We start from the raw sequence: 27151 nt of genomic DNA on the forward strand, positions 1-27151 counted from the left end.
TTGGCCGATTTTAGGGACTTTGCAGGGACCGAAAAAAAATGTCAGAATAATGGAGCAGTCCGAAAAATCGGCAGATTAAAAAACCGGCCTTTAGTACGTCTAAGCAGACTTGAAAAAGCCGTAAATAGTGCCTTGCTTCAGGTTACGCCTGTGCGCTTTGTTTCAAGTTAGGCCTTTTGATTGCGATTGGCAACTTTCTATTAGCTCGAGAATCGCTGCCTTCTTTTCTAGCGTTATGTTCGAGTACTTTCTACGCTTCTTAGCGACACATCACGGTAGCTGAAGAACAGATCGGGCGATGACGTCCAAGCCAGTGTAGTCCGAAAACACTATTCGTCGAGACGAGATTGGCATGAGAGGTGCGAGTCCACGACCATAATGGCAATTGAACAGAGCAAAATGGTAACAACAATGATAGTGGCGTGCAGCGATAGACAAGAAAAAGCCGTACAGCGTCATCTAGCGTTAGGACTTAGCAGTACTCGAGTAGCGCTGCCAAACCAAGCCAATCCTTGTGCAGTCAACACAGAATCCAAAATACCCGCTTCTCAGTGGTATTTCCCGCTGATCACTTGTGACGATTTTCTCAGAAAAATCAAACTTTCGGATTTCAAGCTGTCCGAAACATTGTTCGTGAATATGCACTGTCAGTTAGGTCACGGTTCCTTCTTTAAGCCTGAAATATTGAACAAGTCTGAATTATCAGGGTCCGAAAAATCGGTCGGCGACTGTATTGGCAAGGAACGCTTTTGGTACGACAATGTTCTATGGCAATCTTTTCAAGACTGGTTCAGAACGACCCTTTCAAAGCTTCGAAGATTTGAATGGACCAAATGGCGATCGCCGTGGCAGCTGAGACCGATTGGCCAGTCACTTTGCGAGGTTTGGTTGTCTGTGTCAAGCAGTTTGGCTGCATCGAAACTTCCGAGTCACCTCACCGCCAACTGTGAATTCAAAAAGTCACTTTCCATCGCAACATAAACTCCTTGGAGCTCATAAAGTCAGCTACCATCACATCACGAACTGATTGCAGGCACATTGTTCATAAAAGTCGTTCGCCATCACATTACAAACTCATAGGAGTTCACAAAGTCATTCAGAGTGCTTCACAATGATGCAGTGGGAATGAAAGCAGGGATGCTGCCTTTGGTGCCTGTATGCAAACAGGCATTCGGAATGGATGAGTGTACATTCACTTTGTTTTAAAATGCATTATTTTGCTAATTATGATGTTACACACTAATTGGGACTCTGAGAACTCATTTGGCATAAGTCGAAGCGCATAGAAACTTTTTTTCTTCGGCTTTGAAGAGGGCAAAGAAGATGCTTTGCATTTGGTTCGTTACCTTCAACGTAAGCTGATGACCATCCCTTTCCAAGAAAAGAAGCAGATGATGATAACTGCTTACTTTGGACAATAAAGGTTTGCCGTTCTGAGCGTTTCCTGTGCAAAAGCAAGCTTTATTTTATATTTTTTAGTTCAGATCTTGTTTAATTTGAATATTTTTTAGCATCCTCGTGCAATTCGAATTGACAAGCTCTTACTATACTATATATGGGAATGCAGAGAAATTCTGACGTGCATATGTAGTTACACAGATATGAAACGGGATGAGGAATTACGACATGCGTGATGACAGTGTCCAATGAATAATATGGCGATAGGCATACAATAGGCAGTTTTTTTTCTAGTTTTTTTTTTGTTGGTATTTTCGTTTTTGCAGTTGGCACACATTGCAGCGCTATTTCTTTATGTGTGCTTATTTTTTGCACCGGTAGCGTCGGGCCTCTGGTGAGAGCAACAAATTAGGCAGTGCGAAATGAATACCGCAGGAGGTGTGTACCTACCAGCAAGGCCACCATAACGTCAGCTGATGCGACGTTGGTGAAAGCCATGTTAAGAACCCGTTTACAAACAACAGCCATCCCTTGGCTCACAAGAGACTTCTGGTTTCCTCGGCGTCTGAGCTCGTTGATGTGAAAATTCCTGGGAGGACAAAGTCTCACGGAAATCACAAAGTTAGGGATCGAACAAAGTCCTTATGTTGTGTTATTGACATATAAGGGGGAGGGGGGGTCGGGTTGTTTTACGGGAGTAATGAAAGGTCTTCAACAAATCTCTCGCTAATCGGTCCTTTAGCCAACCAACCGAACTGGTCATGAAATATTTCACGAACGGGACAAGAAGCAGTGTGGTGTTACTGTGGGAATCGTCAGTCCTCTTGGTCGACCGGAAGTCCGTGGGAACATAAATTGCCAACAGCACCTCTTTCTGGCGTTTTCAAAGAACGAGATGATGTCCGTACGAAACGATGCTAGCTACACCCGGACTTCTTTCCACGAGTTGGAAAGGGTTGCAGCACTCCCCGCCTTTGGTACGGTACCCGGAATGCGTCTTCGACTGGTGTCTTTAGCGTCCTATTCCGCCCGTGCGTCGAACATGGTCCCAAAGTGGCAACAAACGACGTCGCAAAAGCCGGCATGTCGTGCTGTCGGATATCGCAATCCTGGTGGTCGGTCGCAGGTATTCCGGAAAAAAGCGCGAGCCAACACGAGATTCGCTGTGGTATACATTTTCTGGAAAAATATAAAAAAAGGAAAAAAAAGAAACTTCTACTGAACAGTAGCGTGACGTCATGCTCTGCCTCGTTCCAGATCCGGGACTCATAGCATACGCCAAGCAGGTCTTCAGCTCGACAGACCTCAGCCTGGACCAGTGGAAGCAGCTGGAGGATCAGCGCAAGGTGGGTCTGCAGTCCCCAGTCAGTCGGGCAGTCGGTCTATACTTTGTTTCGGCTTAACAACAGATGCAGCCGACGCTTCAAGCACGAGCATCTAGGCCTAAACAATGCTTGCACTGCACGTGGGTGCATGCCTGGCAGGTAGCATCGGCTGCATTTGTACTTAAGGGGAGACGCGGGTCTTAAAATGGTCAAAAAACGCGAAATTTCACGTTTTTCAAAATTCACATATTTGGATTAATTGTAGTCTAAGGTACCTGCCTGCAAAGTTTCAATGTCGAAATCAATGTCTAAACATGAAAAAAATGATATTTACGATGTCCCCGCAGAGCCCTAACACAGCGAGTTCAATAAAAACAAGTGGAACTTCGCGCCCCGCGCGTTTCGCGATCGCTCGTCGGATCGCGGCCATCTTGGTCTTGTTGGAAAGCCGCTTATTTTCCCCACGTCCCCATGCCATTCGTTATCGCGACAACATCGGGGAACGTCCGCATTCCGCGGGTTTCGAAAGCCCCAATTGCGATCTCTCATTGGCCTGCTAGCAAGGTGCCCGTACGTCAGAGCACGCGCGGCGCCTAGCGCCCCTGCTATTGGCCTAAACGCGCCCCTCCGCTCTTTTTCTCCTTTCCTCCTTTCCGTTCCCGCGCTGGCGAGAGGTGCGTCGTCTGCTCCTGGGCTCGTCTCCGCCCGTCTCCTTAGGCCTGTCTGCTTTGTTTCCTCCGTGGTCGAGCGCACGTTTTAGTTCCCGTTTGCGCGCTTGCGTTGAATATTGTTGGTTCGTTGTCCTACGAAGTCGCGCGTGTTTTGTTTTGTTTCGCTTCGAGTTCTCGAGATGCCGGACGACGCTCGGTTAAAATCGAGCACGCGGCAAGCGTTCGGAAGGAAGAGGAAGCGACCGTGGAACAAGAAGCCGAAGCTGTCTGCTGCAAGTGCGCCACCGCGATTGACGCCACCGCGATCGGCACCGCCGGATGCCTTGGATCTTCCGGAAACATCAGCCGGAGACATCGCGACTCCATGCAGCAGCGGCAGTTTGTCGAGCTTTGCGAGCGCGGTTCGTGTCGACACCGCATACTACTCCACGGCCGAGCAGGCGCAACGAGTCGCACGATCGGACGAATGCAAGCGTGCGCTATCGGAAAAGTCGGCGACCCGGCGCAAATTCGACCTTCTCGGCGTCACCACAGGAGGCCAGACGCGCGACGCTGGGACACAGTTCATTGTAGTGGACATGAAAGCTCTCAAAGCATGGAGAAGGACAATCCGCGTAAGGCCAACACTGCCCACCAGAGCAGCAGCAATGCAAAGCAGAGGTTCTCCAGGCAACACCAAACTGGAACAGCTGGGGACTACAGTCCTGGACAGCTGTGAGGGGCTCCCCTTTCAAGTGCTACACGAACAAAGGCCCTTTTCAGGGCCAAACAAAATCTGCTTTCGGAACGTGCAACCCTTGGTGCTTCCTCCCGTTGTCCCTTATAGAGTCTGCTCATTCTTTTATAACGTTATTTTACATTGCAGACATTATTTCTCAGTTTTATATTATTTCTAAAGGTTCTTGTGAACGGATTGCACAATTTTTCATCTCAATTTGTTCAGATAGAACTATGCTTCATATTGCTGAACATTATTGCATGGGATATCTTACTCAATTTTATGCAATGAGTGTCAAAACTTTGACTGCAATTTTCTCAGCTTCGCATTTTTTGTCTACATGCCTAGCCTTACGGTTGTTTTCATGAGATTATTCTTCGAGGATTTCTATAAACTTTATACCGTTGAATTCAGAAAGAAGTGAACTGCAGGGTGATGCTATTTTTGTATGACAGTATGGGCCCGAAATTGTATTATTAGTGATAATGTGACCTCGTTAAGCTTTGTAAATAGTGTACTTGACCTAATTAGACTAGTTTTATACAATGATCTATCTTTACAAAAATATAAATAGCATCATCTTGCATGACAGGTCTTTAGCTACAAATCCATATCACTTATGCAAAAAAATTCGTATTAGAAAGTTCCTTAATGAGTCGTAAGAAATGACCTAATTAGGCTTCATTATTTTCTTCGTAACTCAAAAAGTAATTGAGATATTGCAGAACTAATTGTGTATTTGAAAAGAGGAAGCCAAAACACATATACACACTAATTTTCATTATAATCCATTAATAAACAAAAAAGTCGATTTTAGAACCAGTGTCTTGCCTTAAAGGGACACTGACAGGGTATTTATGCTCGCCGAGGTTGTTAGTCATACAAAACATATGAGGGCTCAACTACCCAGAACAGAATTTGCGGCTCAAAATTCGGTTTCTTTCCGCCCGAAAACCGCCGATCAAGAATTGGCCGGTTCGAGTCTCGCTCACTCTCTTTTTCGCGGTCACGGGCCGTTTTCTAAGGTATCGATGCGACCACCAAATTTAATCGAAGTCGTGGGTCACTGAAGACACACACTCAATATTAAAAATAAAAAAAAAATATTAAACCCATTTTTTGTGGCTTCTAAAAAGCTGTAAATACGTTGATTGAAAAAAAAAAGTTCCACAGACAACCGGAAGCATTCTGTGCGTTCGTCGTTTCGCGTATCGTGGGACTCGCGGGGACGGCGATGGCAGCGGACGACGGGCGTGGGACCTCTATTTCAGAACTGTCGTTCGCGGTACCGGCGAATTCTGTCTACCGTTAAAAGAGAAATTTGGGACTGATCAAAAGAATTGGTATTCATCCCGTACGACACGCCCGGCCACCAAGCCGATTTGCACGAAGACGCCGCCGAGCCGTCGCTCCCTTCTCGTGGCTGAAGACAACGTTCGCGCAAACTTCAAGCACGACGTTTCTACTTCGAGTTGAATATGCACGCGTACGATTTCTTTACTAGGTGCGAATGTCCCCAAAGCGTGGTGCTTCCCGACTTCGACCCGGGAGTGCTTTTGCTAGAGAAAAATCGACAGCAAACTTTCCAACTTACAGTTTACCGGCTGAATTATTACTAAGTAAAGAGATCCACCGTAATCAAGATGCCCCAGTAGCTCAGTGGGAAAGACGTCCGCTTCACACGCGGTAGGACCGGGTTCGATTCCCCTTGATTTTTTTTTTTTTTTCAAACATTTTCCGATGTTTACACATCTTTTTTTTTTTTTTACAATCATCACTGAAGAAACAAAAAAATAACAAACAAATGTTGTGGACGATACTTTGCTGAATTAAACGGTATGGGATTTCCGTTTTGACACCTGCGAACTCAATGTAATCACTTTCCACAAAATGCAAGGAGCATATAAATCAGGTAGCCTCCGCTTTCCGAGGTGCCCGTAAATGTTCTACAGGAATTGCAGCCAGCCATTGGTCCCGATCCCGTTGATCTTTCGACAATGACACTTTTTTTCGGATGCAGGACATGTGAGCCAGCTCTTCACGCAACATCTTGGGTGTATTCTTTTCGGAGCCGATCATGGAAATTCACCACGGGCACTCACTACTCATCTCCAACTCCTCAATGTACAAAACAACTCATCTTGGAGTACATAACAACGAGCGGAACAAACATAACTGCAAAAGAATCGCACGGCAAGCAGTTCCCGAACGCCGCATCGCACGCCGCATGTCCTGTCGTCTGCTACCGGAGAGGAGACAAAAGAAAAAAGAAAAAAAACGACGGTCGGGTGTAGCCACGTGACTTCCGCCAGTCACTCTCTTCTCTCCACTTCTCCGACCTCCGTCGGGTTTCGGTTTCGGTTTCGAGCAGTTGCGTCTTTTGGCTTTATTAAAGAAATATGCTATTCTGTTGCAAAATATTAATTGGGTAGTCCTCCGACACCATAATGAAGCGCCTGGCAAAAAATAAAAAAAATTTTTTGGGGGGTGTCAGTGTCCCTTTAAAGGGGTACGGTAGCTAAATTTTGGCTCCTATTTCTTTGTGTAGACGTGGTCCCCTTTATGACAGCACATCACAAACACCAGTCGTTAGTCCGTAAACGCAAGAAAAGCAGTTGTAGAACAATTTCCCCATACCACCTTTTAGGTGGAGGAGCCAAGCTTCGTTGGAATGCTTTATGTCGCAAGCCCATCGGTAGCGGGTGGCGCCACGGCGCGGCGTGTCTGATGGAGGCGCCCAGGAGCGAGCGGTGCTCCGCACGCCTCTCAGTTCTAGTACACCATGCCTCGAATATTTCTTCGCGGGGTTGTAATGCGTTGACGATAAAGCTGGCGCCACCTAATGACGACAATCATAATTACGGTACTCTTGGCCATGCATGGGCCCATGGCGTTGCAAGCGCCTCGATGGCTTATTTTGAAGTGCTCACCAGAATTTGTCGGGTGGAACGAAAAATATAGGCATCCGCAGAAAATACAAGCGTGTGATTATCATTTACGGATATGTTGATCATATTTCACCCGTTTTGAAGTGTTCTGGGGATATTTGAAGTTTCGATTCTGTTCTTCTTTAAGCTGAAACAAAGTATAGTAGCACGCTTCACTCACTACAGCAGAATAGAGTTCCACAGAGCCTCTATGCTGCCATAGTTAGAAAGCATGATGAAACGTGTAGCAAGACCTTGAAGCTGTAGCCGCTAGGAAGAACTCGGAAAGGTGTTTCTCAACGGTTCTTTTTGTACCAGCTTCAACCACCTTTGCACTGAGGCTTCAGCGAAAATTTTCTTTTCAGCTGAAGGATGAAAATTTCAGAAATGCAAACCTCTGGAAATCGTGTCAGTCAACCCACTTTGTCGTTGAGTTTGGAAGTGGGAAAGTTTCGGGGTTTGAGGAACGGGGTCTGATGAAGTTTGTCCTCAAATTCGGTTTGGGATCCGAGGTTTTTTCGTGTGGCTTTCCTTTGTAGAATATTTTTGGGGAAGCTCATATGCTTAGTGTCCATTTCTTTGTTGATCTCATTTTGAGGAGGTGCTTGCAAACAGCAAGATGGTGGTATTGTGCCTATTGTGGCAAGTTTCTCAAATAAATTAGTGGCCGAGTTTGAGACGGTATGTGTGGGGGCTCATTGTACTTTTTTTCACCTTGAGTGAAACGAAACGGACAGCGTCAAAATCACACCATCATGGTGTTCGTCATGTTTCTTTACCTGTTCTATCATTGCTGAACCAATCGTGAACAGAAAAGGCCCATTGTCTTGCACTTTTGACGCTGTTTGATTCATCTCATTAGCTCGTAGCATCGGCTGCGTCTGGACTTTAGCTGAAACAAAGTTTAGTTTAGTTTTGCCTTGACTTGGGTTGAAGTACGGAAGCTTTAGACCCTTTCCTTTCCTCCGTTTGCAATGTCTGCTCGGTCTTGGATGGCTCGGGCCCTCGGGTCGAGAAACAAAGTTGTGCTACTTGTTTGCACATGTTCCGTCACTTGACCATGGTTGCCAACTGCATATTGGTATTTTCCCGATTATGGAATAACTCTAGACCACTGTCGTCTCTCTCTGCATGCAGATGCGTGCCCTGTTCGAGATGATGCAGGCCAAGAAGCGTGCCCAGGAGGCACGGGCAGTGTCGGGGAACGTGCAGTACGAGTACGACTCTGACGAGGAGACGGACGGTGGCACGTGGGAACACAAGAAGCGAGCCAAGGAGATGGAAAAGACCAGGGGTGAGTGCTCGCGAGTTGGGACGTGCATCCATTTTTCTATCTGCCACGTCCAACTGACGGCCGAGTCGATCTGACACGGCCACGGCCGAGTCAGATCGACTCGGCCGTGGCCTGCACTCGGCTAATGTTGGCATGCAGACGGGTAATGTCTGCGTGTTGTTGATTGCCGTCGATGGGCTGTTGGTTAATGTCGACGTGCCCTCGGGTAACGTCGGCGGGCAGTCGGTCAACATTGAAACGTGATTGGCACATGTCGGCAGGTGGTTGTCACGCAGTCGGCATGCGGTCGGTTTATATCGATGGGCATTCGGGTATCGTTGGCAGTCGGGCACTGGCACGCGGTTGGCTTATGTTGGCAGGTGGTTGGCACACAGTGGCACCGACAGCAGGTAGTCAGCTCGTGTTTTTGTGCAGTCAGCTTACGACAGCATGCTGACGGCGGCGTGCCGTCGGCTCACAGTCGGGCAACCTTGGCATGTGGTCGGGTAACGCTGGCAAGCGGTCGGATGACTGGCTGACCGGAGGTGCATTGCAGCTCGTGCGGACGAGCTGACGGTGATGGGCAAGGGCAAACACCACATCGGGGACTTCCTGCCGCCGGAGGAGCTGGAGCGCTTCATGGAGAAGTACGACGCCCTGAAAGAGGGACGGCCCCCGGACCTGTCGGACTACCGGGAGTTCAAGCTGACGGAGCAAAATGTGGGCTACCAGATGCTCCAGAGGCTCGGCTGGGCCGAGGGGCAGGGCCTGGGTACAGATGGAGCCGGCATCACCGCCCCGGTCAACAAGTGAGTGAGAAGCTGAAAAGCGAAATTGAAAAAGAAATTATGAGGGTGTTTTTTTTTTTTTCTTTCAGAGTAACTATTGAAGAATGGAATAGATTGCCCACAGAGGAGTTCTTGATGAATACTGTAAACAACTTTATTTTTGTGGACTCAATATTTCACAAATTTCGTAAAGCATGGGTTTCGTGGATACTACCTACTTTGCGCACATGCAATTTCGCCACTTGAAACAATATGCTATATATACATTACTGCGGAGTAATATATTCGCAAGACTGATTTTTCACTATATTTTCTCGAATTGCAAAATTTGCAAAAATTATGTGATCATGAAAATTAAAGGAAGAAGCGAAAAATCGATTTTCGGAAAACCATTTTCTTTGGATTGTATGTTCATAAACTACCTCCTCTTTAATTATCAGTACCTAATTCACTGAGAAAACATGTATAAAAAATATTCATGAGGTCCCGACGGCTTCCAAATCGCCCTGAAAATGCAAAATCGAGCCAGACTTTGAGCAATTCCCGCTCGCTTTCAACTTGGCGGTTGGCCGCCATCTTGATCTTGTTTTGAAGCCGAGATTTTTTTTCTTCTTTCTGCCACCTGTCAAAATAGTTTCCACAGCATAATTTTGGCGTGAGCAGCGTTTTCCCGTCTTGCGATTGCGAAGCAGTGATTGGCCGAAGTGCGCGACTACTGTTGGCCGCGGCGTTTGTTCTCCTTTCGTTGCCATGGCTATTACGCCGCTACTGCACGTCTCGCCGCTTCGTGTCGTCTGCTTGGTACTGCGCTTTATCAGCTCCACTTGGCTTTTCGCCATCTTTACAGTCTTTTGTTTGCAGCTCTTTGTTTTAGCGGTTTCGCATACTTTGCCCGAGTGTTTCGTGGCCGCAAGAGATGCGGGGAATGAATTAGGAGACGGTGCGCGCATTTGATGCACGGAAGTGGTCCATGCAAGCTTCTTTGCGGTCCATGCAAGCTTCTTTGCATGGCGACCATCAGAAACGGCATCAGCCTCTGCTCGGCATGATACCAATGCTCATTGTGTCGCTACGTTTTTCTTTTCGTTTTATGGCTTGTTGAAATTATGTAAGGACAACAGCAGAACAAAAAGAAAGTATGCAAAGACACTTCCAGCTACTCCACGGGTAAACCCGTTTCATATGGCGTAATGCTGCTTGCGATTTTCGTGATTTTAGTTTGCAGCGTTGCTGGCTCGAGAGAAAACAAATTAATGAAAACCGTGGACGGTGCCTTATGTGCATGCGTACTGTGTCCAGTGTCCACAAGCTCTTTGCCGCATGAGAATAAAAATGGCAAGCAGAATCACGCCACGTGAACGGGCTCAATGCTGAAAATGCCTGTGCAACTTTGAACTGCCATTTTCTCAAAATTAATTTTTCTTCTGCTGGCATTGGCACTTATCACGGCAATATTTCGGAAACAATTTAATAAATTTGCATGCAATCTTTTTGTTTTCTTTTTAAATTTTGTTTCTAAATAACTTTGTGAGGGCTGGACAAGCTTCCTTTTTTAAAAATCCCATTAAAAATGTATAATACAGTCTAAGCTCATTACAACACACCTGGTTATAACAGACATTTGGATATACCGTATTTTCGCGATTCTAAGCCCCACCACTTTCAAACGTAAACACCTGAAAAACGTTTGCATGTGAATGTATGCAACCCCCTCCCAACAAGAAATTTGAGATAGGAGACGCCGGTATCGCTGAGCGCCAGAGTCGCGAACAGCCGCTGGCGCTTGGTTTCAACATCAGTTAATAGATGGCAGCACATACCGCCATTTTCCACTTTCGCATCCGTGCAGGTTGCAAAAGGCGGTGCGTTGCCATACCCTCTATCGAAGATGTTTCGTCTGTTTAGTCTCTTTGCGCTTGTTGCAGTCGCTTGTTTAGTCTGTTAAGCCTATTCGTCCGCGTTGGCCTCGCAATCGTATTCTGTTCACTGTGTGCACGTGGTTTGCGGAAGTCGTCCGTCGTGAGTGCGAAGCGAACTCCATACACAATGAAGTTTAAGAGAATGGTTATTTCTTACGCGGAAGACAACGGAAATCACAGCACTGCTGAACAGTTCGGAGTGCGGCGTTCTGCGCAAGCCGAGGCTGGGTGGAGTGGATGATGAAGAGGAACAGTTTCTCTTTGAGACGCCGCACAACTATCTGCCAGAAGCTCCCAGTGGAATTCGAGGACAAGCTTGTCAACTTCCAACGTTATGTGATGAGGCTGCGTTGCGAATCTCGCTACGGACTCGGGCAGATCGGCAATGCCGGTGAGACCCCCGTGTACATCGACATGCCAAGGACGTGCACTGTGAACGAAGTAGAAAGAAAGTAGAACGAGAAGTAAAAGTGCGTACGACTGGCTGTGAGAAGCAAAGGGTGACCGTAATGCTGTGCATCACAGCCGACGGTCGGAAACTTGCGTCCTACATCATCCTCAAAAGACTACCGTAGTCGCAAGAGCAACTAGTCGGCCGTAGTGCAAACTGATGGCAAGCGGGCTACTCTCCAGTCATTATTTTATTTATTTCCTTTCGAACATTTATTCTTTTATTTTGATTATAATAAATTCATATTTCTTGTACAAATTTTGTATTTTCGGGGCATTTTTCGAATCTAAGCACTCGCCCCCCCCTCTTTGAATACCATGGGTGTGAAAAAAAGGGGTGCTTAGAATCGAGTAAATACAGTAACATACCGGTTTGTAAATTTCGGTTGGTTTTCCTCTATGTACCATTGACTCAACTTCCTACCTGCATACAACATACCCCCTTTACAACAGAACGAAATCTTGGTCAAAATTAAGGTCTGTTATAACGAGCTTAGACTTCACTGAAATTAAATTTGATGGATGAGGATATGACCAGCAACATACAATTCAGTGTAGTGTAAAAAAAATCTTCCGAAAGGAAATTATTAAAAAGGGCTCTGTCATGTCCTGGGGTGTCTATCCTGGAATGCTTATAAAAATTCACAGGGTCTCTTATGTTGTCCCTAAGATGATTTGAAGGCGAAGGCCCAAGCGCCGATGTAAACACGATAGCGAACCCCCGAAAACAGCACGCTTTCTGACGACACACTTTTGGCACCGTTTCATTGGTACCTTTCGTGTTGCTGACGTGTTTTCTTACTTTTCATGTTGCCGTTGTGTTTTCGCTCAAGGACTTTAAAGGTCGATTGCATGATGAGACATATAAGGCTTTCACCGTAATAAATTTCACATTCCCATTATGTTTTGCTATTTCTCCAGGCCTGGGATAAAAGGAAGCAAGTGAACCATGTTGAAAAAATGTGTAACTTAAGAACCCATGGGCACAGACAGCTTTATGAAACTTAGCAGTTACTCTTATATACGTGCTATGAATGTACCCTGAAAATTTCATACAGACAGCTCAAAAAATAAAAAAAGTTTAGGCTTGTTGCCAGATTCCCCCCCTTAAAAGGCCGCTGAAAAGAAGAAAAAAAAGTTTTCTTTATACAGTTTAATTGGGACACGCGTGTCAAAAAATTAATTTTACGTGAAAGAAAAAAAATTTCTTAGAGCAATATTGACGGTGGGAGACGCGATTTAGTCGGCAGTCACCTTCTTTCCACTTTTTTTCTCTCGGCGTTTCGGGCGCGTGGAGGAGAGGTGGGTCAGCTTCGCCTTCACGACCAAGATGGTCATTCCGGAATTACCCGTGACTTCATGGACTTCACACGCAGAATTTGAAATAAATCTCTCGCCATCAGTATTGCTCTAAAAATGTTTTTCTTTCGCCTAAAATTTATTTCTCGACACGCGTGTCCCAACCAAACTTTTTAAAAAAAAACTTTTTCCTTTTCTTTTCAGGGGCTCTTTAAGTAATTAAGAGTGTTTAAAGTTCTGTTTGACATTCTTTTTTTTATACATATATTTCAGTGACTATTGATAGTTTTTTTCTTTTTTTGCATCAACCTAGTTCCATGAAGTGGCTCTCTCCGAATAAACGAGTAAATAAAAACTGAGCAGAGTATCCATGTCGGGCGACACATTTCGGGTTCGTAGCGATTCCGAAGCGTGCTTTTTTGTCAGCGTATTGCGCTCAAAGGTTTTCTTTTTGTTTCAGAGAGATTTTGTTTTGTGAATGCGTCTCCTATCCTGGCACATACAAATGTTTTGTTTCTTTGTTGGGGAGTAGAGATTGTCGCTCCCGGTTGATGAGGGTCGACGTCGCACGAGGGTGAAGGAGATTGCAGCGTTTGGAATTGCTCTGCACGCAGGGGCCTCCAACCGGTGGACAATGCCGGACTGGGCCAGGGTCGACCGGACGACGTGTCCGCCGGGGACGACGAGTACGAGGCGTACCGCAAGCGCATGATGCTGGCGTACCGGTTCCGGCCCAATCCCCTGGTACCATCACCCTCCTCTCTCTTCGTTTAAACGCAGAACGTGTCATGGGGCTCGGTTTCACGAGAGAAGTGACACATTGAGTCACACGTCGCGCTCAACCGACGCACAGGTCATGGTCACATGAGCGGCACGTCCCCATATGTTCTTCACGGACAGAAGCTGACACAGAGAAGGAGATAAGAGCACGCGAAGAAGTTAGAGCATCGAGCTCTGGTCGAAACGAGGAGCGAGTAGATTCAAAGTCTCTACTCACGGTTCGAATACGTTGGAACACCAGCGTTTTGTGATTGCTTTTGAATGGCGAGTCCACCCACTAATCATTCCGACCAGGGCTCGGTGCTTTGACTTCCCCGCTTGCCCTCGTCTCCTCCTCTCTCTCGGTTTCTGTCCGTACATTTCTTACGCAACCGTGACGTCGGGGTGTCGCGTGAGGAGTCACGTAACGTCAAGTGACATCACACATGCACGCAGCATTTGCCCAGCTCGTTCGCAACACATCCGCGCATCTCCGAGTTTATCAGATATGATCGAGACATGCTTACCATATAATCCCGTAAGAACGCCCACCCAAAATGAAGAGATAAATGATGAAAAACATGGGGATGGCTATCTCTGTGGATGCCAGAGCAAAACTTTATCAAAAATTAATGATAAGCACAGGGGCACCCGCTACAAACAATGTGACGCGGGAAGTGATGCCGAAGATCGCGGACACAGCAGATTCGCATTTCACGATGCGATAAACACGCAGGAATTTGCTACAAACTCCTATGTCACGGGAAAGGATACCGCAAGTGGCGAACGCAGCAGATTCACGTTTCACGGTGCAAAGGACTCGTGGAAACCCGCCGAGAACTCGCATCTCACAGGAACAGATACCACAGATCGCGGACACAGCAGATTTAAGTTTTATGGTGCAATAAACACGCAAGAACCCGCTACACTCTGGCTTGTCACGGACAATGATATCGTGCGCGCAGATCGCGGACAAAAACTGTGGAATGTGCTACAAACTCACATGTTACGAAAACAAATACCGCAGATCACAGGCGCAGCTGATTCGAATTTCACGATGCAATATACACGCAGGAACAACTCGTGCGTGTTACAACTAAGAATCGATATCATGCGCATAGATCACGGACAAAAACGGCGGAATCCGGTACAAACTCGGGAACGGATACCGTAAATCGCGAACGCAGCAGATTCACATTTCCTGATGCAATATAGACGCAGGAATAACTCGCATGTTACGGGAGCCGATATCCCGTGGGCAGATCGCAGACAAAAATGCGGGAACTCGCTATGAACTTGCTTCTCAGACATACCGGTATTGCAGATAGCGCCGTTGATGTGCGATTCACTTCGGACATTGCTTGACGTCACACGGGAATCGGGGGTGGGCAATGTTTCGGAATTTTTATGCTACAGATACTTAGCCAGAAAAAGGTGATGGGCGATCTCTCGGGAAGGGCGTCCTTACAGAATTTTACGGTAATTTTTTACAGCAATGGCCGTGAGTGGGTACTTCCTTGTTGAATTTGCACAGTCATCCTTCGCAAAAACTCCCAATGGCTCGAGTGTGCGTATGCAGCGAAAGCGTGCACCGGAATGCAACGGGCGCGTGTCGGAGGCCTGGCGTTCCAAAGAGAAGCCCCTTCGTCCTTACTTCGACAGTAACTGTAGCCGACACCCCGTTGTGCTGGTGTGTGCCCACGACCGTATGAGCGGACAAACTCTCATGCCGCCGGCTACGGTTCAGAAAGTTTGTGGCGGGTCCAAGGAACACGGCTCTCGGTTACGGTGCGCTAAAAAGGCTCGTCGTAGACGGAGTACGGACCGGGCATGGGGGTTTGTATGAGAGTGGAAGCGAAAAAGGGCGCGAATACCCTCGGAATATCGCGCTTGGGAGGAGGCACAGAAACAACAATGGCGCCGCATCTATGACAAGTTACACGAGCGCCAAGGGCATCAAGGCAAGAGCGTAAACGCAGTTGCTTCTTGGTCCCACCCGCAGTCGAGAGGTACATCGTGCAGAGTGCAAACAGGCGATAGCCGGTTTTCCTCTATTCCTCTTTAACAACTGGAAGGCTGAGCCCAAAACTCTTATACTATACTCGGCGACAACTTTTCTTGGCAATGCAGTGGAAGGTACGTCCCGCGTCCCCTCTCCCATTTTGAGTGTACGCAGGCTCTCCTCCTCCCCCATTTCCGGGGAGAGGAGGAGAGCCCGCGCACACTCTAAATGGGAAAGGGGACGCGGGCCTGTACCTTCCACTGCATTGCCAAGAAAAGTTGTCGCCGAGTATAGGCGTCGACTGATACGTGCTACACTCTACGGGCTGGGTGAGCTTTCACGGTGCTGCCACCTCGCACTCCAGCGAAAAAATGTGGCTTCGTCTTGCGTGCAGTGATGTGATTGCTGCGCCATTTGTGACTGCGCCAAAGTGCTTACGCTTAATTTCTACGTCCTGCTACATTTAAACGAAATGTGACGAATTTGTGCCAATGTTGCATCAAAAAGTAATTTCACTTCATCAATACTGAAGACAAAATAGCCGAGGACCCTCCACACGACCGGATTGTTACGGTAGACTTCTGCGAATTCTCAGAACTTTCGATTATTGCCTTAAGGGGAGACGCGGGTCTTAAAATGGTAAAAAAACGCGAAATTTCACGTTTTTCAAAATTCACATATTTGGATTAATTGTAGTCTAAGGTACCTGCCTGCAAAGTTTCAGTGTCGAATTCAATGTCTAAGCATGCAAAAAATGATGTTTACGATGTCCCCGCAGAGCCCTAACACAGCGAGTTCAATGAAAACAAGTGGAACTTCGCGCCCCGCGCGTTTCGCGATCGCTCGTCGGATCGCGGCCATCTTGGTCTTGTTGGAAAGCTGCTTATTTTCCCCACGTCCCCATGCCATTCATTATCGCGACAACATCGGGGAACGTCCGCATTCCGCGGGTTTCGAAGGCCCCAATTGCGATCGCTCATTGGCCGGCTAGCAAGGTGCCCATACGTCAGAGCACGCGCGGCGCCTAGCCTGGCCTAGCGCCCCTGCTATTGGCCTAAACGCGCCCCTCCGCTCTTTTTCTCCTTTCCTCCTTTCCGTTCCCGCGCTGGCGAGAGGCGCGTCGTCTGCTCCTGGGCCCGTCTCCTTAGGCCTGTCTGCTTTGTTTCCTCCGTGGTCGAGCGCACGTTTTAGTTCCCGTTTGCGCGCTTGCGTTGAATATTGTTGGTTCGTTTTCCTACGAAGTCGCGCGTGTTTTGTTTCGCTTCGAGTTCTCGAGATGCCGGACGACGCTCGGTTGAAATCGAGCACGCGGCAAGCGTTCGGAAGGAAGAGGAAGCGACCGTGGAACAAGAAGCCGAAGCTGTCTGCTGCAAGTGCGCCACCGCGATTGACACCACCGCGATCGGCACCGCCGGATGCCTTGGATCTTCCGGAAACATCAGCCGGAGACATCGCGACTCCATGCAGCAGCGGCAGTTTGTCGAGCTTTGCGAGCGCGGTTCGTGTCGACACCGCATACTACACGGCCGAGCAGGCGCAACGAGTCGCACGATCGGACGAATGCAAGCGTGCGCTATCGGAAAAGTCGGCGACCCAGCGCAAATCCGACCTTCTTGGCATCACCACAGGAGGCCAGACGCGCGACGCTGGGACACAGTTCATTGTAGTGGACATGAAAGCTCTCAAAGCATGGAGAAGGACAATCTGTGTTTGCGTAAGGCCAGCGCTGCCCACCAGAGCAGCAGCAATGCAAAGCAGAGGTTCTCCAGGCAACACCAAACTGGAACAGCTGGGGACTACAGTCCTGGACAGCTGTGAGGGGCTCCCCTTTCAAGTGCTACACGAACAAAGGCCCTTTTCAGGGCCAAACAAAATCTGCTTTCGGAACGTGCAACCCTTGGTGCCTCCTCCCGTTGTCCCTTATAGAGTCTACTCATTCTTTTATAACTTTATTTTACATTGCAGACATTATTTCTCAGTTTTATATTATTTTTTAAAGGTTCTTGTGAACGGATTGCAGAATTTTTCATCTCAATTTGTTCAGATAGAACTATGCTTCATATTGCTGAACATTATTGCATGGGATCCCTTACTCAATTTTATGCAATGAGTGTCAAGACTTCAACTGCAATTTTCTCAGCTTCGCATTTTTCGTCTACATGCCTAGCCTTACGGTTGTTTTCATGAGATTATTCTTCAAGGATTTCTATAAACTTTATACCGTTGAATTCAGAAAGAAGTGGGCACTCCCTTTGGTCTCAAAGGGAGTGCCCACTTGCCCTGATATCGGAACCATCCGGACTACTAGCGACACCGCATCACCGACCCTTCAAAAGAAGTGCTCACATCGCCTCAAGCGGGATTTGCGGCCTAGCGCTTTGCACGCTAATTTTGAACTTATCTTTGCTCTAGGTGAGTTGAAATCCTACCACGTTGTTATTACCCGCTTCTTTTTTGCCGCAAATCCCAAAGTGTTGTCCCTGTGATTTTTGTGTGCAATGGGCGTCGACATTTGTACCTACAGGGCCCGTGTCGGTACTTTTTGTCCAAAAAACAAAGTGAGACCAAAGGGAGTGCCCACGAGGTTACAAAGTGGTGCCTTATTATTGCGCAGGGCTTTTCCAAGTGCTCGTATCCTGTTGCTCACTCTCTGCATCGCCAAATTGCTCATGTGTTCTGGTGACATCGAAGCTAACCCCGGCCCCGGCCCTAAAGAGGGCGATAGCTCTAAGCTTGACCTAATACTTCAGAAGCTGAACACTGTTATTTCTGACAATGCAAGACATCAAAAAGAGACCACTGACAAACTAAATGAACTGTCGTTGGGAATCGGTGACTTGACACGCAGAGTTTCAAGTCTCGAGAGCTCCGTTGGCAAGATTAAGGAACTGCAAAACGAAATAAAAAAAACAAATGATGTTGTCACCGAGATTGAAAGAAAAATTGAAGACGTATCCTCGAAACAGCAGGACGTAAGTGGTTTAAGTGACATCGTCGACAACATGAACAACCAAATGAGAAGAAATAACTTGCTGATTAAAGGGATTCCTGAGGAGGGAAACGAATCGTGGGCTCAGACTGAACGAATCGCACTTTCCTTCTTTTCGGACCGGTTGCAGCTAAACGTCGGCGATATAGAAAGGGCGCATCGTGTTGGCCACAAAAGGGAAGGTTTTAACAGACCAATTATTGTTAAGTTCCTAAGTTTCAAGAGCAAGCGCGATGTGCTCCATGGCGCTTCGCGACTAAGGTCGACTGACACCCCGCGAGTTTGGATAGAGGAAGACTATTCGCCAAAAGTGAGGAAAATTCGAAAAAAACTTTGGGATTATGCAAAATCGGTTCGAACCACGCGCGATGGGGTAAACCTTGCTTTTGATAAGCTCTTTATCAACAATCAGATGTATGTTTACTGCGACGAAACCGATAGTGTTTTGCCTGCCTCGAGGGAACGGAGAACTGCAGACGCGCCACGGGATCTACAATCGTGACACAAAAAATATAAATCCAAACCTAGAACAACTGTGAGCGCCTGCAATCAGCACCGCCCTCTCTCATTTTTGCTAGCAAACTTTAGAAGCCTTCTGCCAAAACAGGATGACCTCGCAAGCAGCATTATTTCATGCTCAGCAGATGTTATTGTTGCAACCGAAACGTGGCTTACCGATACTATTTCAAATTCCAGTTTACTTTTAAGCGACAATTTTAACATATTTCGTAAGGACCGAATTTCCAAACGAGGCGGTGGCGTAATCATCGCAGTTCGAAAGGACATATCTTGCACTCTGATTTCAATCGACTCTCCTCTTGAAACCCTTTGGGTTTCCATTGGTGCCGTATCCTTTCAGAATATTATAGTTGGAATTTGTTACCGACCACCTGATTCAACATGTGAATTTGTCAACAGACTAACAGATATTCTAGAATTTATTCATTTCAAGTATCCACATTTACCACTTATATTGGCAGGTGATTTTAATTATCCTGGGATCGATTGGTCCAACCTCCAAGTACGTAATACTTGCTCACGTGTAGAAGAGTGTTTAAGTTTTATAAATCTCTTAGATTCATTTTCAATGAAACAATTGGTAAATGATCCCACACGCGGAGATGCAGTACTGGACCTTGTTTGTGCCACTCACCCCGAAAACATGTCTGTACGCGTGCTGGATGAAATTAGCGACCATAGAATAGTTTACTTCTGCTATAAGATATCGGATGCTACGAGAGTGAACCTAAAAAAAGTGATATATGACTACTCTAAGGCAAATTATAGTGATATTGCGGTAACACTGTCAGACTTTTTGATTCAGTATGAAAGCACCTTCCATACACGCTCTGTTGAAGAAAACTGGGTTTCAATAAAAAACAAACTAATCTATATACGTGAAGCTTTTGTTCCTAAGTTAATCATTAACCCGAGTGAGGGTTGTCCCTGGTTTTCACGAAGCGTAAAACGCTTGATCTCCAAAAAGAAGAGACTTTTCAGAAAGGCCAGTTCTTCAAATTCAGACCGTGACTGGCAGTCGTACGAAGATTGTGCGCGCTTATGCAAAAATGAGATAAGAAAGGCAAAGAATAGTTTTTTCAACAATGATTTATCTAGCATACTAAAAACAAATCCAAAGAAGTTCTGGCATGTCGTAAACCCCAAAGAAAAAAATACATTTCCTTTACTTCAAGAAGGTGACGTAAAGCTTTCTGCATCCGAGTCCGCTTTTAAACTTAACACATTTTTTGGCGAAGTGTTTACCGACGAGCTCCCTTTATCTGACCGCCATGTTACACCTACAATCGTCATTCCAGAAATGGACGATGTGCAAATCAATATTGATGGTGTTATCAGTGCCATTAACCGCTTGCCGACAAAATCCAGCCCGGGTCCTGATGGTGTATGCTCGAAGCTACTTAAACTAACAAAGGATGCATCAGGTGCCGTGCTTGCCGGCTTATTCCAGCAATCGCTTAATACTGGCCACATTCCGAACGAATGGAAATCAGCAAATGTCGTGCCGATTTATAAATCTGGTAATCGGAATTGCCCAACAAATTATAGACCAATTTCATTGACCTCTGTTCCTTGTAAACTTTTAGAACATATAATATATTCATCTGTCATGAAACACTTAGTCTCAAACAACCTGCTATTTCCCAATCAGCACGGCTTTCAACGTGGTCTTTCGTGTGAAACCCAACTGTTTGAACTGGTAACGGATTTGCATACCTGTATTCACTCATCCTCACAAATCGACGCTATTTTTATAGACTTTTCAAAGGCCTTTGATCGTGTACCACACAGTCGTCTGATAAAAAAACTACAATATCTCCAAATTAATGATAAGGTAATTACATGGATTCGTGAGTTTTTGCACGATAGAAAACAATCAGTACTTGCAAATGACATCACCTCACCACCTATACATGTCAAATCTGGTGTCCCTCAAGGATCCGTTATTGGACCACTTTTATTTTTAATTTATATAAATGACCTCCCCAACAACATTTCTTCAAAGATTCGCCTATTTGCAGACGACTGTGTGGTATACCGTCAAATATCTAGTCAAAGCGACTGCCTGGCCCTTCAAAGTGATTTGGATATCATACTTTCATGGTGTGACACGTGGCAAATGCAGATAAATATAGAAAAAACAAAATGACATTTACCAATCGTCGCTCATCTTTCCAATATGACTACAAAGTTATAGATTAAAAATTGGATAAAGTATCCACATATAAATATTTAGGAGTCCACTTAACTTCCAACCTCTCCTGGAACACTCATCTAGATTATATCCTTAGGAGGGCTAACCAGTCACTTGGTTTCTTAAGAAGGCATTTATATATGGCAACAGCAGAAACGAAGCTACTTGCATACTCTACCCTCATTAGGCCAAAGTTGGAATATGCAGCTATAATTTGGAACCCGCATCAAAAATATTTAATTAATAATTTAGAATCATTACAAAACAGGGCCACCAGGTTTATACTAAAAACGTATTCACCTATAAGCGTCAGTCAACTTAAGAGTTCACTTGGTTTATTGACTCTCCACCAGCGAAGATACCTCGCAAGGTTATCCCATTTTCATAAACTCTATCATAGTTCCTCAGATTTCCGTCAAAACAACATTCTCCCACCGGCTCGCATTTCCCCTCGTCATGATCATTGTTACAAAGTTCATATTCCATTTGCAAGAACTAATCTGTTCAAATACTCCCCGTTCGTACAAGCGGCGACTGAATGGAATGAGTTGGCAAGCGAAATTGCGACGGTCACTGATCATGATACATTTATGTTGTTATTGCGTGAATCTTTAGGGTGAATGAATCATATATTGTTCTGTATGTTTGTTACTCGCTCGCTGGGTCTATTGCTTTTTTTCTAGCACGTCGACTGCCTCCAATGATGTGAGTGCGTGTGTGGCTTTTTTGTTATGTAATGTCTTCCCTTCATGGTTCTGTTTAGCGTGACACGATGTCTTCTATTTTTTCTTGTAAAATATTGTATGATTATGTAAAATTTTATACGACACCCCCCTCTATGTAATGCTCCTTTGGAGCCTTTAGAGGTATGTAAATAAATAAATAAATAAAAGTGAACTGCAGGGTGATGCTATTTTTGTATGACAGTATGGGCCCGAAATTTTATTACTAGTGATAATGTGTCCTCGTTAGGCTTTCTAAATAGTGTACTTGACCTAATTAGACTACCGTAATATCCCGAGTCATCGCCCACCCCCCTACCGCCTGAAATTCGTTAAAAAAGTGGGGTGGGCCATGTCTCGGTGGGTGAGCACAAACACTTGAAAAAAAGCGGAAAAAACCGCCTATTTCTCTCTGCGTATCTAGCGCTGACGCACAAGAGATACATCAAACTCAAAACTCGATTTAGTTTCATTATTTTATAGAAAAAAATGCTCACGAAAGAATATTTTACTATAGCGAAGTCCGTTGCTTGCATACGCGCTAGAAACACCGCCGATCTGCATATAGCGCGAACGTTTGTTCCGTGAAAGAATGTCACCACTATGTTTTCCTAGTTAGTAAAAAAAAAAGAATGAAAAGTCTACAAGAAAATAGAAAAACCGGCCAGGCGCAACGAGCGAGCGAGCGAGCGGACCAAAGAAGCGACCAAGAGCAATGCTGGGAAAGCGGGAAAGCCGGCAGTCGCGTTGGCAAATACTTTGGCGTCGGGCCAAGTCGGGCGCCTTGTCAATTGCAAGCTCTTGCGCAACTTTCTTGTTTGGTGCGTACATACGTGCGTCCGTGCACGGCGGGCTATCAATGCACGGTTGGGACGCTCTGCAAACGTCCGTGTAGGACGTTCCAGCAAAGCTTTATTTACGCTTTGGCTTTGCCTAAAATATTGCACAACCGCGGTCTCGACGGGCGGGAAGAAGGAGCGGGTTCGCGGTGGCCTTAGTTCGGCGGAGACAGACTTTGACCTAACACTCCGCGGTTACACTAACAAACTCTTATTTTGTTATCTCCATCGTTTTCTTTTCGCACGGATACACGACCACTTTGGGGTCGCTCACGGAGGAAATGCGTAAACAAAAAGAAGTGTCTTTCCCTCCTTCGTTTTACTTTGTCACGGACGTCCTCGAACTGTAAGGTCCGCGGCCGCGTCATTCGGGTAGGATGAGTGTTCGCGGATCGCAGAGTCCGCGCTGGGGTATTTGAAGGGGTGGGCGATGACTCGGTGTTTTTTCGGAAATCGATATTGGCCCAAAAAATAGGGTGGGCGATGGCTCGGGGATGGGCGATGACTCGGGATATTACGGTAGTTCTATACAATGATCTATCTTTACAAAAATATAAATAGCATCATCTTGCATGACAGGTCTTTAGCTACAAATCCATATCACTTATGCAAAAAAATTCGTATTAGAAAGTTCCTTAATGAGTCGTAAGAAATGACCTAATTAGGCTTAATTATTTTCTTCGTAACTCAAAAAGTAATTGAGATATTGCAGAACTAATTAAATATCTGAAAAGAGGAAGCCAAAACACATATGCACACTGATTTTCATTATAATCCACTAATAAACAAAAAAGTCGATTTTAGAACCAGTGTCTTGCCGTGTCTAACACTTAAATGACGTGCTGCTCCGTGTCACTGACAGTACTCGGAAGTCGCCCAATCTTCTTTTTTGGCCGTAGTCTGTCCTGGTGGGTTAGTAGGTTAGGTTCGTTGAGTGCGCATCTCACCGCAAGATGGTGCACTGCAGTGAAGCGAGAACCACAAAGTAGGAATTGCTATGTTTTAAATGCTGCTTTACCACAGCGTAGCCGCGGACGTAGGAGAAAGCACCTCTCCAGAGCTAGGCTTTGTACGCACAAGCATCAAGTATATATTTAAAAAAAAATACATAACTTTGTAAATGTTGCTGTTACAACTCTACCTTGCAGTTAAAAAAAATTTTGAATAAAACTGCATCTATACTCGTTTTCACCTCAAGAACTGTAGTAAAGAAAGTCTGGCTCCTGACGGAGCATGACTAATTTCCCTTTTATGTTGACAATTAAGATATACGTAGTTGGATTTTAGATGAGATATGTTATCTTATCAAGGTGTACATGTTCAAAACGCCAAAAGCGTCGCCCCTTCCTCCGACAACCAAATCTCAAAGGAACTACTTTGCGCCGCGTATGAACAATGCGCAAAACTGGCTTTTTGTCTTGAGGTGGAAATGGGTATAGTTGCAACTACAATATTTTGTTTACTTTTTGTTCATATTCAAAATTTAGCGAGGATAGTTTCATATTTCGGAGATATTTTTATATGGACTTTTCTATGAGCTTGTTCTTTTTTTTTTCCATATCAACTCGCTGATTTACTTATTACCTTTATATATGTTTTATTTGTGTGATGGCACAGTGAAAGGAGAAAATTAAAACTCAATTAGCTAAAGGAGCTCATGGAAATTGGCAGCAAACTTGACAAGTTTGACTGGATTGTTCCTGAGGCTTGTTTATTGTTCACCTGTCGATTTTTGTTGTCATGAAGTCGTACATATAAATCATAATTAACGTTAATAATCAAATGATAAAATTTTTTTTTTATCTGAAGTAATAATTGCAGTTCTATTTCAACCTTTAGTGCTTCAATGAAATTGTGTTCTAACATGATTTCCGTCAAATATACTATTTTGTTTATCTTTGGCTCTGTACCTAAAATCACAATTCGCAGCAGTTCATACTGTCCTTCATCATTCAGCATATTGTCGTTGTGCCTGGCTCTTGTACCTGCAACAGCTAGTTCCGTATTTGAGGGAATCAAACCTGCCAAGCAATTCATGCTAGCAAAAGGTTGCACAGAAGTGGGAAGGCAAATTAGACAATATCTTCTGATGGACAGGCCAACATATTAATCTTTACGTATAATATTTAAGATGATAGGAATTTCAGCTGCTCCGAAAAGTGCTCCAAAATTACTCGGACCGATCACATCACTGTGCGTCTCCTTTGCACGTGCTCGTGCAAGTAGCTTTGACGGCGTTGGGGCACTCGTGGCAGCTACACCAGCCTCGACGATGTTGCACAAAGTAGTTGACTAAAATACCGGAGAAGTGCCCACCCTACTTCCAGAGAACACTGGGTTCATCTAGACATGGGCACTTTTCCGGTCAAATCAGGCGCTTAGCGTATAATTTGTCGGATTCCCAAGTTTGAAAAACGTTAATCGTAGGCGCTTGAACGAATTGGGTGCTTCCGCGGTATTTTACAGTGTAGTGTAGTCGACCATACGTACAACTGGTATGTCAAACACAAACCTACCTAGGTGGAAAAAATTTATTCGTATAGCTTATTTACAACATTCGTGTAAGGTGGCCAAGGCGAGGGGAAACTCCTCTTCACTGATCACATTATTAAAGTACAGCCGATAATCAAATGGAATGAAATAATATAATAAAAAATGCACTGTCAGCAATAAATTGTACCCATCTATTAAGATGGGTGGTCTAAAACAAAGCTCCAATTGTAACTTGTCTGTGTATGGTATCACATATTTTGTAAGTACCACGACCAAAGCAGGCACCGATGATTGATTGGCAATGTGTAACAATGAACTAGCGTTCCATTCATTGGTGGTGTGAGGTACGGAGAAATAATTTATTTTTTACTTTGTGGTATATACTAAGAAGTATTTCTGTTACGTGTTGTTTGTTGTGTGCAAGCATGGTGGTATTATACTGCACGTAATTTTCTGGCGTAAGCTACATGTTGCTTTCGACTTTTGTTATACAGAGGAATAGAAGATAGCTGGCTTTTTCGGGAGTTTCACGGTCACCTGCCTTTGAGTTTACCATTCATGCAGGCTAGCATTCGACGCTAAACTTTATGAGTAAAATGCCCAAAGGTGTCGACGTTTTCTTCCCGCCAACTTAATACCGCAGTGTTCCTATAACTTTTAACTACAGGAAGAAGAAAAAAAATTATAGATTACAAAAATGAGCTATGTATCGACGAACGTTCATTCCCCGCTCAAATGCAGCGCTACCGGTCCTAACTACCAGATGCCGAAGTTTCAGAACTATCTCATTCAAAAATTATAAATGAGTTTCTGAAACTTGCAATGGCAAAATAGTGGTGGACGGCGCTCTCGGACAGCTGAATGGCACCAGTTACCGAAAACGAGCGAAAGCGGGCCCCATTTCCTCCTTGAAATTTTCAGGAAATCGCTTATAAGTTTCGAATGAAATAACGATTAGCTGTGAAATTTTGGCATCTGATTCAAACCACTCGCACTACGTTGGGGCGGAAAATAAGCGTTGGGCGATGCATTGTTCATTTTCGAGGCGAAGGAGACACTGCAAATTGTTTTGGGGAACAGACTCTACGCGGGTTCTCCGTTGCTTTGCGCCGCATGCGAAGCACTTTTCACTCGTGCTTTACCAAACTCTAAAATGTGCCTTTTGTTTGGTCGAAAGACTTTCAGCGAACGAGCAAATATCCTTTTTCTTTTTTTCAGAACAACCCGAGACGGCCGTACTACTGACGGTGGCTGAGGGAATCCTTCAGCTTTTTAGTTTCATTCATATCTGTAAATAAAAGTTTACGAGATGCTTCACAAGTGCCTCGTCTGTTCCAATGGACGGTGAAAGACTGTTGATCTCGATCACTCGCAGTGTAGCTTGGATTATCCCTGTTATAAATCTGTTCTCTGTATGTCGGTACTCAGGGAGCCTCAGGGTGTGTTCTCGAGTATGTTTCTGAAGTGTTCTGGGACAGAAGGTGTTAGGACAGAGGGTTCTGGGACAAGGGATGGAAAGGTGCTGGAGTGCCTTCGAAATACAAGGTTCTGCAAGAGCTGGTAATGGTGAGACTGCGAAGATGTGTTGTTTAGATGAAAAATGTTTTTTGGAATGCTTGACTTTGTGACAAATCGGGCCAGGTTTTCGGAACCGCCTGCCATGGAAGCGTTAGGAAAAGCTACGGGTTCCTTAAAGGGATGCTGAACCGAACATCGAATTTCAGAAAACAACGCAGAATGGATAGGCGGGACGCTACGAATCCCAAAACGTCGTTCATAAAGCAAGATCGTCGTATTTTTGTAAAAGAAGAGTGGCGCTCGCACAAGGGCCGAAAAGACACGTCACCTTGCAGTTCTCATTTTCTC

The 27151-nt window shown here is 45.4% G+C and overlaps 1 protein-coding gene across 2 annotated transcripts in view; it reads left to right on the plus strand.

Annotated features, from left to right (window-relative positions):
* Positions 1 to 26602, plus strand: part of LOC8030894 (SURP and G-patch domain-containing protein 1) — a 46253-nt gene extending 19651 nt beyond the window's left edge. For both annotated transcript variants that reach the window (XM_029994632.4, XM_040209895.3), the window contains 5 exons: positions 2656 to 2744; positions 8177 to 8333; positions 8869 to 9121; positions 13383 to 13512; positions 26504 to 26602. In XM_029994632.4, coding sequence (XP_029850492.2) covers positions 2656 to 2744; positions 8177 to 8333; positions 8869 to 9121; positions 13383 to 13512; positions 26504 to 26530 — 656 coding nt within the window. In that variant the 3' untranslated portion in view covers positions 26531 to 26602. The remainder of the gene's footprint in view (positions 1 to 2655; positions 2745 to 8176; positions 8334 to 8868; positions 9122 to 13382; positions 13513 to 26503) is intronic.
* The last annotated feature ends 549 nt before the right edge of the window (positions 26603 to 27151 follow it).

The sequence above is a fragment of the Ixodes scapularis genome, unplaced genomic scaffold, assembly GCF_016920785.2.
Source record: "Ixodes scapularis isolate PalLabHiFi unplaced genomic scaffold, ASM1692078v2 PGA_scaffold11__112_contigs__length_91849675, whole genome shotgun sequence".
Classification (NCBI taxonomy): domain Eukaryota; kingdom Metazoa; phylum Arthropoda; class Arachnida; order Ixodida; family Ixodidae; genus Ixodes; species Ixodes scapularis.